General features: G+C 38.9%; 2 protein-coding genes and 1 long non-coding RNA gene across 5 annotated transcripts in view; 2 read left to right on the top strand and 1 right to left on the bottom strand.

The window, feature by feature from the left end:
* cep128 (centrosomal protein 128) overlaps positions 1-11,103 on the bottom strand; it is a 27,980-nt gene extending 16,877 nt beyond the window's left edge. For all 3 annotated transcript variants that reach the window (XR_015091008.1, XM_086061875.1, XM_086061876.1), the window contains exons 1-13: positions 9,578-11,103; positions 8,916-9,002; positions 8,514-8,643; positions 8,189-8,313; positions 7,863-7,954; positions 6,755-6,827; positions 5,869-5,955; positions 5,699-5,773; positions 5,481-5,607; positions 4,009-4,148; positions 3,265-3,336; positions 2,820-3,005; positions 215-403 (exon numbers count right to left, since the gene is read on the bottom strand). Coding sequence is in view for 2 of the 3 variants with exons in the window: in XM_086061875.1 (XP_085918001.1) it covers positions 215-403; positions 2,820-3,005; positions 3,265-3,336; positions 4,009-4,148; positions 5,481-5,607; positions 5,699-5,773; positions 5,869-5,955; positions 6,755-6,827; positions 7,863-7,954; positions 8,189-8,313; positions 8,514-8,643; positions 8,916-9,002; positions 9,578-9,751 (1,557 nt within the window). In the remaining variant the exon portion in view is untranslated. The remainder of the gene's footprint in view (positions 1-214; positions 404-2,819; positions 3,006-3,264; positions 3,337-4,008; positions 4,149-5,480; positions 5,608-5,698; positions 5,774-5,868; positions 5,956-6,754; positions 6,828-7,862; positions 7,955-8,188; positions 8,314-8,513; positions 8,644-8,915; positions 9,003-9,577) is intronic.
* Positions 438-4,587, top strand: LOC147158388 (uncharacterized). The gene is made up of 3 exons (XR_015091009.1): positions 438-634; positions 3,280-3,384; positions 3,994-4,587. It is a non-coding gene; the product is annotated as an uncharacterized LOC147158388 (long non-coding RNA).
* The window catches only part of tshr (thyroid stimulating hormone receptor), an 18,012-nt gene continuing 15,766 nt past the window's right edge, over positions 10,838-13,083 (top strand). The window contains exon 1 of the mRNA XM_086061877.1: positions 10,838-11,104. Within this exon, the coding sequence (XP_085918003.1) occupies positions 10,944-11,104 (161 nt within the window). The 5' untranslated portion in view covers positions 10,838-10,943. The remainder of the gene's footprint in view (positions 11,105-13,083) is intronic.

Here is a 13,083-nt window from a genome sequence, read left to right as displayed (position 1 = left end):
TATTGTACATATTATTGTACATTTAAACAGATATAAAATTTGCAATTACTCATGAGTTAATAACTATTGAAGTCATGCAATTAATTACAATTACAAAAAATGTAATCGCCTGACACCCCTACTAATAAACAAATTATAATTGCTGACTATGAAATGATCAACATATTTGGTTGCTTAGAAACTGTATTGAGGGATGTTCAACCCTGACCCTCACCTCCCGCATTTCCTGCTCGAGAGCCAATTGGCGCTGGCAGCTCTCAGAGAGCGCCACGTCCTTGCGGTGCAGCTCCTCTTCACGCAGGGCCAAACGTTGTAGGTTTTCAGCCAGCTCTCTGCGGGCAGCCTCAGCCTGCTGGCTCAGCGCCTTCAGCTGGGTATGGGAGCCTTCCTTTTCTTTGGCTACCTGGAGAGAGGAACAGAAAGAGTGCGGGCAAGACGGGTGAAAGAAGAGGGGGAAAGAATTACATAAGACGATGGGGAGGGAAATGGTGAACAAAGCAGAGCTCTGACAACATTTGACGAGGGCAAGAGAAAGAGTGACGGGGAAACAGCGGAGGGAAACATATGTGGCAGCAGTTTTTGTATTGACAGAAGAGCGCTCGCACCCGGCAATGCGATAAGGGACAGCTGTCAGGTCTGTGCAAGGCAGATTGCGTCTAATACTCCGGGGTCTTTGACTGGACTTTAGCTCAGAAACGAATCATTTAATTGAGCGCTTGATTATACATCCTTATTTAATAAGGGGGTGGAAATTAAATCATAATTAATTCACAAAAGATCAAGTCCAGGTGGGAGTCTCTTGCCGTTTTCATACTGTTTGACTAGTAAATTGGTGCATTATCTGTGTGTTATGACTGCGTTTTGGGTTGGCTCATTGGGTCATATGTGACTGTGGGTCATGGGGTCATTTTGTTGTTATGGTCCCTTATGATGATAATGATGTTGTTGTCAGTTGTTATGCAGTTGATATGCCCTTTTATGATTAAGTTGTCAGTTGCTATTCAGTCACTCTGTCCCTTGAGATGATGACGTCAGTTACTATTCAGTCACTCTGTCCCTTGTGATAATGACGCTGTCAGTTGCTATGCAGTTGCTGTCACTTTTGATGATGAAGATGTTCGTTAATATGCCGTTACTATGCCCCATGTGATGATGAAGTTGTCAGTTGTTTTGCATTTATGTGTCTTGTGATGACGCTTTCAGTTACTATGTAGTTATGCCTTTTGTAATGATGAAGTCAGTTGCTATGTAGTTGGTATGCCCTTTGTTATTATGTTGTCAGTTGCTATGCAGTTGCTGCCACTTTTGATAATGAAGATGTTTGTTATTATGCAGTTTTTAATTATGCCCCTCGTGATTATGAAGTTCCCAGTTGCTTTGCAGTTTGTATGTCTATTGTAATGATGTTGTCTGTTACTATGCAGTTGCTAATTATGCTCCTTGTGATGATGAAGTTGTATGTTGCTATGCAGTTGTTATGCCTCTTGTGATAATGAAGTTGTCAGTTACTATGTAGTTGCTATGCCCCTTGTGATGATGAAATTGTTAGTTGCTCTGCTATTGTGATTCTTGTGATGAACTTGTCAGTTGCTATGCAGTTGCTATGTTCCTGTAATTGTAACTCTTAGATCCTTTATTTTTCGTTTCTGTATTTATGACTCTTATTTAGTCATATAAGCCTTTATTCTGTCATGTAGAATTGTGCATTGCTCTAGCGAATTCCTGAATGAACCTTTGTCAGTACATTGAAGCTTCTTTCAGCACATCAAGGTTTCTTATTTTACTCTTTCATTCAATCTGTTCTTCCATGTGTTTGAGGGTGCTTCCATGCATCCAGCCCTGCTTGCTCTCTTAGTCGAGGTTTCTCCGTTTCGAACACAAATTGCGAACATTCTCAAGCAAGTCAGATTAATTTGCAAATGCCCAAGTTATAAACGCTCTCTTTTGTTTCAGTTGACTAGCAATTTTAATATAAAGCTACACACCATTTTTCATCATCTATTATTGATGATAGTGTATCTGAATAGCTTTCAGTGATTCCCCTCTTGTACTCATTTCACATAGAATTTCTAACTGAAGAAATTGGACAAAATAAAAAAAACATAAATAATTCAGCTACTATAGTTTTATGCAAATGGAGAGTGGTGGTTCATTTATGTGCTCTGAAAAAGACATTGCTTGTTTTGAGTGTCGAACCACAGAACCAGCTAGGCTAGGTATTAAATGTCGGCTTCTTTTTTTCTTGGAAGGTTCATGAATGCAAACGCTAAATGCTAAAATGCTAAAAATGGCAAAAACTTTGGGAGAGTTCTCAATTTTTTAAATCTTATCTTTTTAAACAGTAAACATGGGTACCTATTTGCTGTGTAATTGTATATCGACGCCTCTGTTCAAATCTATGTTTCTCAAGTTAAGTCACTTGTGCTTAAATGTGATGAGGCTATCAATTCAACTACACATTCAACAGACAGGTCAAATGCACATTTAACTTGAATGTTCCTGTAATACCACTTATATTTAGTTCACTATGGTTTTTGATCTCCTCAGCTTCCTTTGAAGTGGCAAGTAAGTATTTTGCTATTGTATAGCAACACTAAATCAAATCATCAAAATAGACTGTGTAAATCTGTGTGGAGTTTGCATAAAGATCCGCACGCGTTCTGTTTGGATGTATGACAAACTTATAATGAGTGCAAATTACTCGAGTGTCAGGACAGCAACCTCAATTTTCACACCGAGTCACACACAGATTCACAGAATCTATAAAGCAGTAAGTACAGTACTTTTCCTGTATTTAACAAATGCCTGCCTTGCCTGACCTGCGCTGCCTTGTCAGTGTGCAGCTGAACGTGGGCCCGGGCCTCCTCCAGCTCCTTCTGCAGTCGACTGCACTTTGCCCTCCATTGGCGCACAGCCTTTTGGGCCTTGGCCCTCAGTTCTTCTCTGCTCCTTGTGCTCTCCTGGAGTAACGCCTCAGTCTCAGTCCTCTCCGCCTGCCCTCGGCTCTGAAAGGAAAGACAAGCTGTATATGTTGAAAAATATTTCTATTCAGTATGTTCATCCTAGAAGTACATCAGTGATTTCACCAAGTTAATCTTTGCCACTTCCGCCCAGAATGGAATATTTAAAGATTAAGTTGGTGCACTTCAAAATTGAATGCTCACTGAAAATAATCATTAGCATTAAAGCACTTTATGATGCTAATCAAAAAAACAACACTAATCAATCTTATTTGCAGCATTAACTGATGAAACTGAGAAATACCTGTATATCCCTCAGTTGTTCAAGCATGCGCACTTGCTGTTGCTCCCGCCGTGCCAGGTCTGCAGACAAGCTCTAAACGAAGGATAAGGAAGCAACAACAAAAGAGCGACAGAAACACAGGTCAGAAAAAGAAAAATTGGATTAGCCTTTAAACGAGTCTGGAAAATAGCGCACAACTAATTCGCATTGGATTATTTGATATCTCTAACAACAACCTGGAGTCACTTTGAAGTTCTCATTTTGATGTCTAAATTCTCAAGTTGGAGTATTTCTATCAAGTCACACAAACAGTTCACTGGGAATAAATCCAGCCACACCGCTTCCATTCGACTTCAATTTTGCTTCTTTACTTCTAATACCAATATAAAGCATAGTTTGATCTATGTTAAGCGAAGCCCTCTGTGATAGATCCCTCTCACATTTGAACACCTTGCACACATTTCAGGAAGCATGACAGATTTTTTTGTCTTTTGAAACAAAGGTTCATCAAAGAAACGTCAGAGAAGAAAAAAAAGCTTAAATATTAAAAGTTCGTCTTTCTATTAATGTTTTATTGATAAGACACCTTTAAACACCTGTCATGGATTTAAAAGGGATTTATGCAGTAGAATTATGTTGTAATAATTTGTACAAAAAGAGAGATGGAAATTTTGGGTTTAGTAACCAAAAACACCATGTGAGCATTGTGCTACATTATTGTTTGTTTGTCCGTTTGTTTCTTTTAAACAGACACGATGAACACACCTCAAACTGGATACTCAGCTGGATCCGCTCTCTCTCCTTGCGCTCCACATCATTCTTGAGCTCCTCCACCTCACTGTTGGCCGACGCCTTGCGCAGTTGCGCTCGTAGTTCCGCTAACTCTTTTTCCATGTCTGAGCCATCTACACAGTCAATACAGAAAAGACACACACCAGGAAATAATTGTGTCAGTTGTCAACAGTACTGTATTTCCCCCCCAATTATTATAACCTCTAATGGTGTTAAAAAAAAATCTATTCGTCAATATATCGCGATATTACAGCGCACAATTCTCGAATCGATTCGATATGCGGCCGAATCGATTTTTAACAATCATTTTTTTATGGGAATATTCAACAAAACGTCTTACTTAGGGTTAGGATTCACACATTAAGTATGGAAGAATGTTATGTTATGTTAATGGAACATTAAGCCTCAATATTTTATTTTTGTGCTGTTCAAACATGAAACAGACTGCAACCTGTTTTCTAAATGTAGTGGCTCAGTTATATGCCTACATTTTCTGATAAATAAATAAATTTTCATTTAAAATCTTACGGTGTACATATTTACTGATTAGTATTTTCCAAATTTGAGTTTAAAAAAAATCACAATAATCAATGTATAGATTTGTATCGGGATTAATCTGTATCAAATCGAATCATGACCTATGAATCGTGATACGAATCGAATCGCCAGGTACTGGGCAATTCACACCCCTAAAAACCACCATTTTATGATCTGGTCATTTACCAATATTAGTGCTGGGGAAGCACCTGTATCAGGAATCGGTATCAGGCTGATAACTTGAAATACTCGTTTTACAGTCAGGAAATAGAAATTAGAAGAATAGAAAATTGCCATTAATTTCCTGTAATTGGAAGGAAAAAAATTGTATTGGGATGTAGAGGCCTATCCCTAGTATCAAAAGTACTTCTGGAATCAGTATCTCAGTACTGTAAGAGTTGATTACTCGTAATGGTATCGGTGTGAAAAAAAGGTTTACCGAACATCCCTATCAATTACACTAAATGCACTTTTTTTCTTACTGTTTTGTGTTGATTAAACATAAAAATGCTAACTGTACAGTAGTTCTTCATGCATCAACTCTACCACAAATTAGTGGGATGTTTTTTTTCCTTTTGTGGAGTACTTTCTTTTGCCTTGGAGATTTTTTTTCTCTCTCAAGAAAGATTTTGTTGTTGATTATTCAGTATAATTTGTTTTCCCATAACACAACTAAATGAAATTCATAGAGGTCTAGGTTTACAACTAATGTTCCTACTTTAGTGTACTAAAAATGAGACTTTCTCCCTTTTGCTCAAACTATTCTCCATGATTTTTAACTTCCCTCACGGGATGGATCCACTTTTCATTATTCATTCATTAAAGACGCATTAATTAAATAGTTTGCAATAAAAAAAGGCAAACTGCCTAATCCCACTCCTGGCATCATTATCACCTACAATGCGTACCTCGTACTCTTCCCTCCTCCCTGTCTGTGTAGTTGCCAGGAATGGGCTGACTCGTCTGCATCCAGACCCTCTGAAGCTCTGTCTTCTCCTTCCTGGTCCTCTGCAGCTCACCCCGCATATTCTCCACCTGTGAATCATCATTCACGCGTGGCAGAAACGCCGGGATATTAAACTTTCCTGTGTACATTCAATCTCATTCAATCAAATTAAATAGAGACCTGTTGAACCAGCGACTCTCTGCTGTCCTCTGACTGATCGAATCGTCTTTGAACTCTCTCCAGCTCCTGCTCCATCTGAGGAGAGCGTGTTGATGTTATTGGATGTCAAAAAAACAACTCTGATGTGGTTGAAGCAGGAGAAATAAATTAAAAGGTGTACTACTGCTCACCTTGGACTTCTCCTTTTCCGCGTTCAGTATTCTGGACGTCATGGCATCCTCTCTCTCACCGACGTTGACTTTATGTCTCTCGAAAGTCTACAAAACAAACACGCAGGTCCGAAACGTGTTATTACAGGAGCACTGCAGCAATAACAATGCAACATGACAGGTGCTTTAGTATGACATCATCCGCGCACTCCTTCTCTTTGGAATGAGCCACTGGCATAATGGTGGATTTGTACGGGGCTTCACATCCCACTCAATCCCACCCATTAGAAGCGGGCTATGGTGATGAATTGTCGGCTGCGAGCAATAACATCTACCCAAGTGACTCATCATCTATTTGATTCACATCACAGCGGGCCCATCGGTGGGAAATAAATGTGCCCTGTGCTTCCCCTCTAATAAAAATAGATTAGTTTCCTCTTCATTTCCTTATGTGTTTATTTACTCTTAGTTTTTTTCTTTTTTAACATTATTTCTCCTCACCCTTGTCCCATTAGGACACTATGGTGGCAAGGGACATAAATTGAAATGGTTGCTGCTTTGTACTTGGAAACGTGAGCTCATCCCCAGGTGAGCAGGATCATGAAATAATATAATATAGTGACACAGTGCCCCCTTATGGTCTACTACAAAACTACATTTTGAAAAATGCATACAACTTGGGTCTCTTCACTAGCAAGTTGGTTATAGATGTCTAAATTACACTGCATGACTAATGTGATGAGCTAATTTTGCTGCAGCTGTGTCTTGTGTGTAATTAAGTTGCTGGTATTCTAAAGTTGACGTTGAGAATTCATGTAAATAATTCATTTGGCTACTGTTTGATTCAGGGTGCCTAGCGAAAAGTGAATCAAGTTCCAAGCTGAAGCCGAAACACACAATTACTTACAGAGTCCTGCCGCTGCGTCGGGGTCACGTAATCTGAGAGGCTCTCTATTACAAGTCTGGTATCAACATCAACCCTGTCAAGCAAAGACAAATACATATTCGCTGAGTCAAAAAAGGACCACCAAAAACAGTTCTGCAGCTTTCTACTGACAAAATACATTCTCACTTTGACCCAGTCAACAGCATCAGGAGGGAAGTGTGTTTAATAGATTTGTTAAACTTTTTAATTATGTTGAGAGACAAATTGGCTTTTTGACTTTTTAGTGTATCTTTGCAGTCTTTGGTCCCTCATCTCGTTAAATCTTGAGAATTAGTGACAAGGTTTCAGAAGCTTTTTCAGAGCAGGTGAAAACTTTTATGCTAATAACTTTTCAGAAGGTACGTCTGCGCAATCCAATATATCCAATGTTCTGGTGTTAATTAATTGAAAAATACCCAATTTTTCTTTGTGCATTTGTGTGACACTGTCATCATGTGTGGCCACTGAAAAATATTCACACTACTAGCAACTAGCAATAGTCAGATATTGATTATATACAGAACAGTAAAGCTTTCCAACAGGATTTATTAGGAAAGAATCATTTCTTGCGGGTTCAGATGCACACTAGAGACACCTGCTGGTCAGAAAGAAATAACCAGTGACAGTCAAAAGTGGCTGTGCTGTGATTCGGACAAACATACGTAAGCACTAAAGTTCTTTGTGTGCAAACTCACAATGTTATTTTTGAGAAAGCATTCGCTCTGTTACTATTTACTTGTATAGTGTATTTGCTTGTTTTGTTTGTTGTTTTATTTGCCGTTTTGTTGTTTTATACCCCCCCCCCCTTTTCCCTCAAGAGGTGCTGTCTCTTGTCAGGCCACAGTTGTAAATAATAATTTGTTCTTAATCTGTTTTTCCTGGTTAAATAAAAGTTAAATAAGTAAATAAATAAATGATCACTGTGGCAAAATACTAGCGTGTCCGGGATATCAAACACAGCAAATGGTTTTGGTACACAATAGAATTTGATTCACTTTTCCAAAAGAAGCTGATTGTAGGAAAATACTAACTAAATGGCTGACCTCCTCAATTCAAAACTTCATATACCGTATAATCTGTCAAATATTACCTATTTCTCCTGACAATTTCTTGCTCCAGGTCCACTGACAGTCTCTCTTGGTCACAGCGCAGATCCCTCATGGACTGGTGCAAAGCGTGAATCTGGAATAATCAGAATAAATACTATACTATAAGACAAACAGCAAATACAAAAGCAGGATCTTATCTGTAAAACATGAAGACAAATCATATTTAGATGAAACCAAAATAAATGAAAATCCCAAAATGGTCAAATACCAATACATTGCTTTGTTGCTGATGTAGTTTACTCCCTTTGGGACACTTTGTGACAGGACATGTACAGTATTTAACAAACAGTACTTTTGTGGTCCTTACATCTTCTCCTGACAAGCTGCTATTCTTAAAGTGAACACTTGCAGAGCGAGATCTCCTCCTCCTCCCGCTCTCCGGCGTTCTTGTGTAGTCTTTTAGTGGAGACGTTGGTTTGAAATGTTTGCCATCTGTAATTCCACATGGTTGCATGCTGTAAAACACTAATGCAGTGGCTACACGGGAATTAATCAATGACGAGAGACAAGTGATAAGTCCAGTGGAAAACTCAGCCAAACAAAGTCATATTCTGCTGTCTCACTCGGTCTGTTTAATCTATTTTAAGTATATTAATATCCACAACAAGATTATAGATGTGGATGCACTGTACCTGTTCCAGGGCAACCATCCAGGTCGCTGGAATGCAGGCTGGAGGCGGAAGCACTGCTGTGAACACCGTTGGCCCTGCTCAGTCTCTGTGCCTGCAGCTGAGTGATGGACTCCTCCAGGTTATCCCGAAGCTAGACAATAGAAAGCAGATGGTTGAAGCAACAAATAAGAGAGGACTTAGTCAAGACTTGCAAGATAATACTTAAAGGGGTGACTTCAGCCTAATTTCGCATTTGAGTACTCATTTAATTTCAGGAAGCACAATATTAGATTTCATAGGTTACAACTGAGAGTGCACTGAAATAAAAATGAGATGACCCTGGCCTTGTGCAAGTTAAAAGCCATCTGCGTAATGTGTAATATAATTTAATTACAATGGGAATGGATTGAACAGGTGTCTCACCAAAGCCATGGCCTCTGCCTGGTCATCGGTATGCTCTCTGTACTGACCCAGCATCTGGTCCACCTTGGTCAAGTTCCGATTGGTATCCTGCCAAAGAGACAAAACAAATCAGTATGTGACCGCTGAAAGTCAGGCAGTCACACAGATGCAAACAAATAAAGTATCTATATTAATGCTATTTTGCATTAAAATGTTATTTAGATTTTTCATCTGCCTGCTTAGAATGATTTGACTAATTTTCAAGTGGTGTAGTAACATGGCAGTCTCAAAATAATTTGAAGTCAATCAAAGGACAAAATGCAGTCAAATGTTTGTCTGAATTTCCATATTTTTTACCTTTTGTCAAGAACATTATCGTGGGAATAATGTGTCGGGTGTGTGTCTTGTATAATATGTATAAAAATAAATCCCATTTCTCACCACCTCCTCACTTTTTATCCCTCTTTAGAGATATCTTAATTGAGTTATTTTTTTTCTTCCAATTCCAAAGTCAATATTGATTTATCTCATTAAACTCCAGCGAATGTCACACAGGTGACGTGTCTGCTTTTCAGTCATGTGTAAATATGAATATTTATTTATATTTATATGTATATAATATTTATATTTATTGATAAATAAATAAATAAATAAATACAAATAAGAGGCATGAAAACTCGTACCTGCAAAGTGCTGCACAGTGTGCTGATTTTCTCGGAGATGTCAGCTGCTCGGCCGTCACCTGCTCGCCCGCTGGCTCGGCCTCTTTCCCGTGCAGGTCTGCGGTGGGCTTCACGCCCTTGCGGCCTGTGTCCACGCAACCTGTCGTACGAATCTGACCCACTGGATGTGTCCATATTTTGGAATTATGCTTCGAAAACGACTGACTATGATAAACTTTACATTCGCAACCTAAGTTTAGAAAACGCTCAATAACAAAAGAATTGTACATCACATTCGGGATGAAATTGGGACGCTTTTGCCTTGCTACGAAATTACTTCCTCTAAGACATTATAAGACCACTAAAATTAAAAATACTTTTTTTTCCCCCCCTTCCCAAGAAACAGTCTCATGGCGTTGTTGTGGGGTGATGCTCCGTTTGATTAGCAACAAGTGGCAAACACTAAATGCTAGCTAGCTAAACTAAAGCTTGCCCAACTGTTGCTAAGTAATACCATAACGGCCGTAAAACCTGACATGTGTTCAGCGGCAACATAAAAAATATATATTCCACTATCGTGTCGTTTACATCACGCGAGTTTCGAGTTAAAATAAAACAACTGAGATTCAGCATCCCCCTACTATGGCAACTTGAACTAGCCGCGTCTGAGCAGGAAAAACAACGGACTACAACCGTGGCGAAAAGGAACGCCGGGAATTGTAGTCCTTTTACCATCGTGAACTTAGGGAATGTGCTATTTGTGGACTACAATATCCACAAGTAGGCTTTTGCGCCGGTGCTGCCGCGCCTCGAGAAAAACAAATACAGCACAAGCATTGATCAAAAACAGTACAGTACTATAGACAATGTTTTCTATGCATTTTTGTTATTTTCTCCAATTTATAATTTTTGTTGTTGGGAACAATGATTGTAATATTAACAGTATAATTTTTTTAAAGATACTATGTGGAGTCAATTAAATGCATGTTTTTCTTTTGCATGTTTATATTATAGGCTACTTATTCTAAGTAATCATCTCCTGCTTTACACAAGGCTGTGTCTTTTGCCAAAGTAGAAAGTAACATAATAGCCTACACTCCAAATAATGAGTGAGGGGTTGGGAGTTATTCTCCAATCTAACACAAGAGTGCCTCCTAAGTCCACCCTCAAGATGAAGACTACCTCCAAAAGCCACTAAAGAGATCTAGCTGCCCGTCTTCCAGCATCCCTATACATTCAGAGCCTCACACAGAACCTCCTCTTGGACCCTGGAAAGAAAAGTGAGCGCTCTTTGCATAAATTTGGGCAATAATTCATGTGCTAACCTTCACATATTTGTATTAAGATCATCAAAGAGGACCACAGAGACGAGAAGAAGAAATCCAACATGCAATTTATAGTAAGCGTCCTGGTTGTCCTTCACATGAGCACTGCGTCCATTGCTGACTCTTGCCCTGATGCATGTAAGTGCACAGAATGGAAAAGCCGCACTATCACTTGTATTGGCAGTGATACGATCCCCAATTTCCCAGCGAGCACAGAGAAGCTGTAAGTACATTTTCATCTTAACAAGTTTTTTTTTTATGGTTGTTGAATGTAAAAAGTGTCTCCTCTACTATAATTTCCCCAGCACACTTTGCTGGTAAAATCATTATAATGCATTATTCCCCCAAAAGTGCTCCCACATGGCACTCTAAGAATCCGTCAAGTAGTCACATTATCTGCCTATTTGGCTAATAGTGTTAAAAGTCAGTAATGTGATGTATATCCTCCATTCAACATTCATTCAGGATTTAAATTTAACAGAAATCGTCAGACTACAGTACACTCGCAGCTAAAAGTTATGGCACGCACTGTATGAGTGACAACCAACTGCAACATAATTACCTGTTTAAAGAGACACCATGTGATGCTGTATTGTATCAAATTAGTACGGCACTAGATCAATGCAAACTGCCAAATGCTTTACTATTTTTTTTGTAAAAGCTGCATTCTTGGTAATTATTGTTTTGGATTTCATAAAATTGTGCATTTGTAGTCTATGAAGCGGATAGTATACTCACTGTATATGACATTCTTTTTTTTCCTAAGATGGAAGAGGACATCATGTACTGTATTTCCATTCTGCAGTTCTTGCCTTGCTTACATTTACTTATTTTGTCGAAATGATTTAGCACGTGTCGTCGTTAATGCATGAAAGTGGATAGAGAATGAGATATAGATTGCATATTGTTCTACGCTGTAGAATCTGCGGGATAAGTAATAAAACAATCTTCTATTTGATTTTCATTTTGCATTGTTGTCTATTATGACAGCAAGAGATGCTGTGCAAATAAATGAATGTGAGATGTAGAAAGTGTCAGCACGTGTACACTTAGCTCTTAGAAAGGACACTGCATGTCTCAGTGAGGTGGAAAGGACAGATGCTCTTAAAAAGCCTGCAGAGCATGACACTTCACCAAGGTTCACCAAGGATATGCAATATAATGCTCAATAATAATATAATTATATATAGTATATATATAATACTCGTGACTTGCGTTCCAATACTTCAACGTATAGAATTTCGTTTCAGCTGATTGTGAGTGGGGGGGGGGGGGAGTCTTCAAGGACAAAAAGAGTTCTAAATGTAATCAAACATTTGAAGTAGATAATTTCCAAATAAGTCATTTGATCTACGGTTCCTTCCGCTAAATTCATGAGAACATACAGTGGGGAAGTCAAACCCTTCAAAAATGATTTACAATATATGTTCAATGCAGTCCCGTGGAATATGAATTAAACAGCTAAATCCACCTGTTTTTATGTCAGGTTGGCGGCCATTTTGCCACTTGCTGTTAACCCAAAACGACATCACTGTTGCTCAAGGCTCAGGTAAAGACCAATCGTGGCTCACCTCACGAACATCATATGACCAAACTCACAAAACATGCGAGCTGTGATTGGTCGTTACCTGAGCAACGGTGATGACGATTTCAGTCGAGAGCAAGTGGCAAAATGGCCGCCTCTTGAGATGGATAAGAAATGGGTGGATTTTGTTGCTTATTCCACATACATAATATTCATCAGAATGCCATGTTTAGACTAGTAGGGGCGCATAGAACATACAAAGTATTAATGTAAAGCATTTTGGGGACTCCCAAACGGCACCTCATGAATAATGAAGCAATTAAATCTAAATGATTAGTTATCTGCTTCCATTCATGGCTGAAATTACACCACAGAGACAAAATACTCCTTATTACAAGCCAACATAGCATCAAAATTATTGAGGAGTTGTTCAATTGAATTAAAACAGTAACTGCACAGATAGGAGGCCAGTTTGTGCGGGTTTTTTTCTACAGAAGGGAGTTTTTAAATTAATCTCAAAGGAAAATATGCCACAGTATAAATTTTAAAACCTGCTTCCAGTCAGCGTAGCCAGTGGAGGCAAATCCAGGTCCAGAAAGTAAAAACCCTGCCACAGTTTGGCTTTAGCTACAGGTGCAAGCTAGCTAGCTCGATAGCTAGCTCCCATGGTGCTTGTT

Source organism: Leptonotus elevatus, chromosome 18 (genome assembly GCF_054856555.1).
Source record: "Leptonotus elevatus isolate MCC_2025b chromosome 18, RoL_Lele_1.0, whole genome shotgun sequence".
NCBI classification, from domain to species: Eukaryota; Metazoa; Chordata; class Actinopteri; order Syngnathiformes; family Syngnathidae; genus Leptonotus; species Leptonotus elevatus.
Note: the sequence above shows the minus strand (reverse complement) of the source record. Positions and strands in the feature narration are given on the sequence as shown.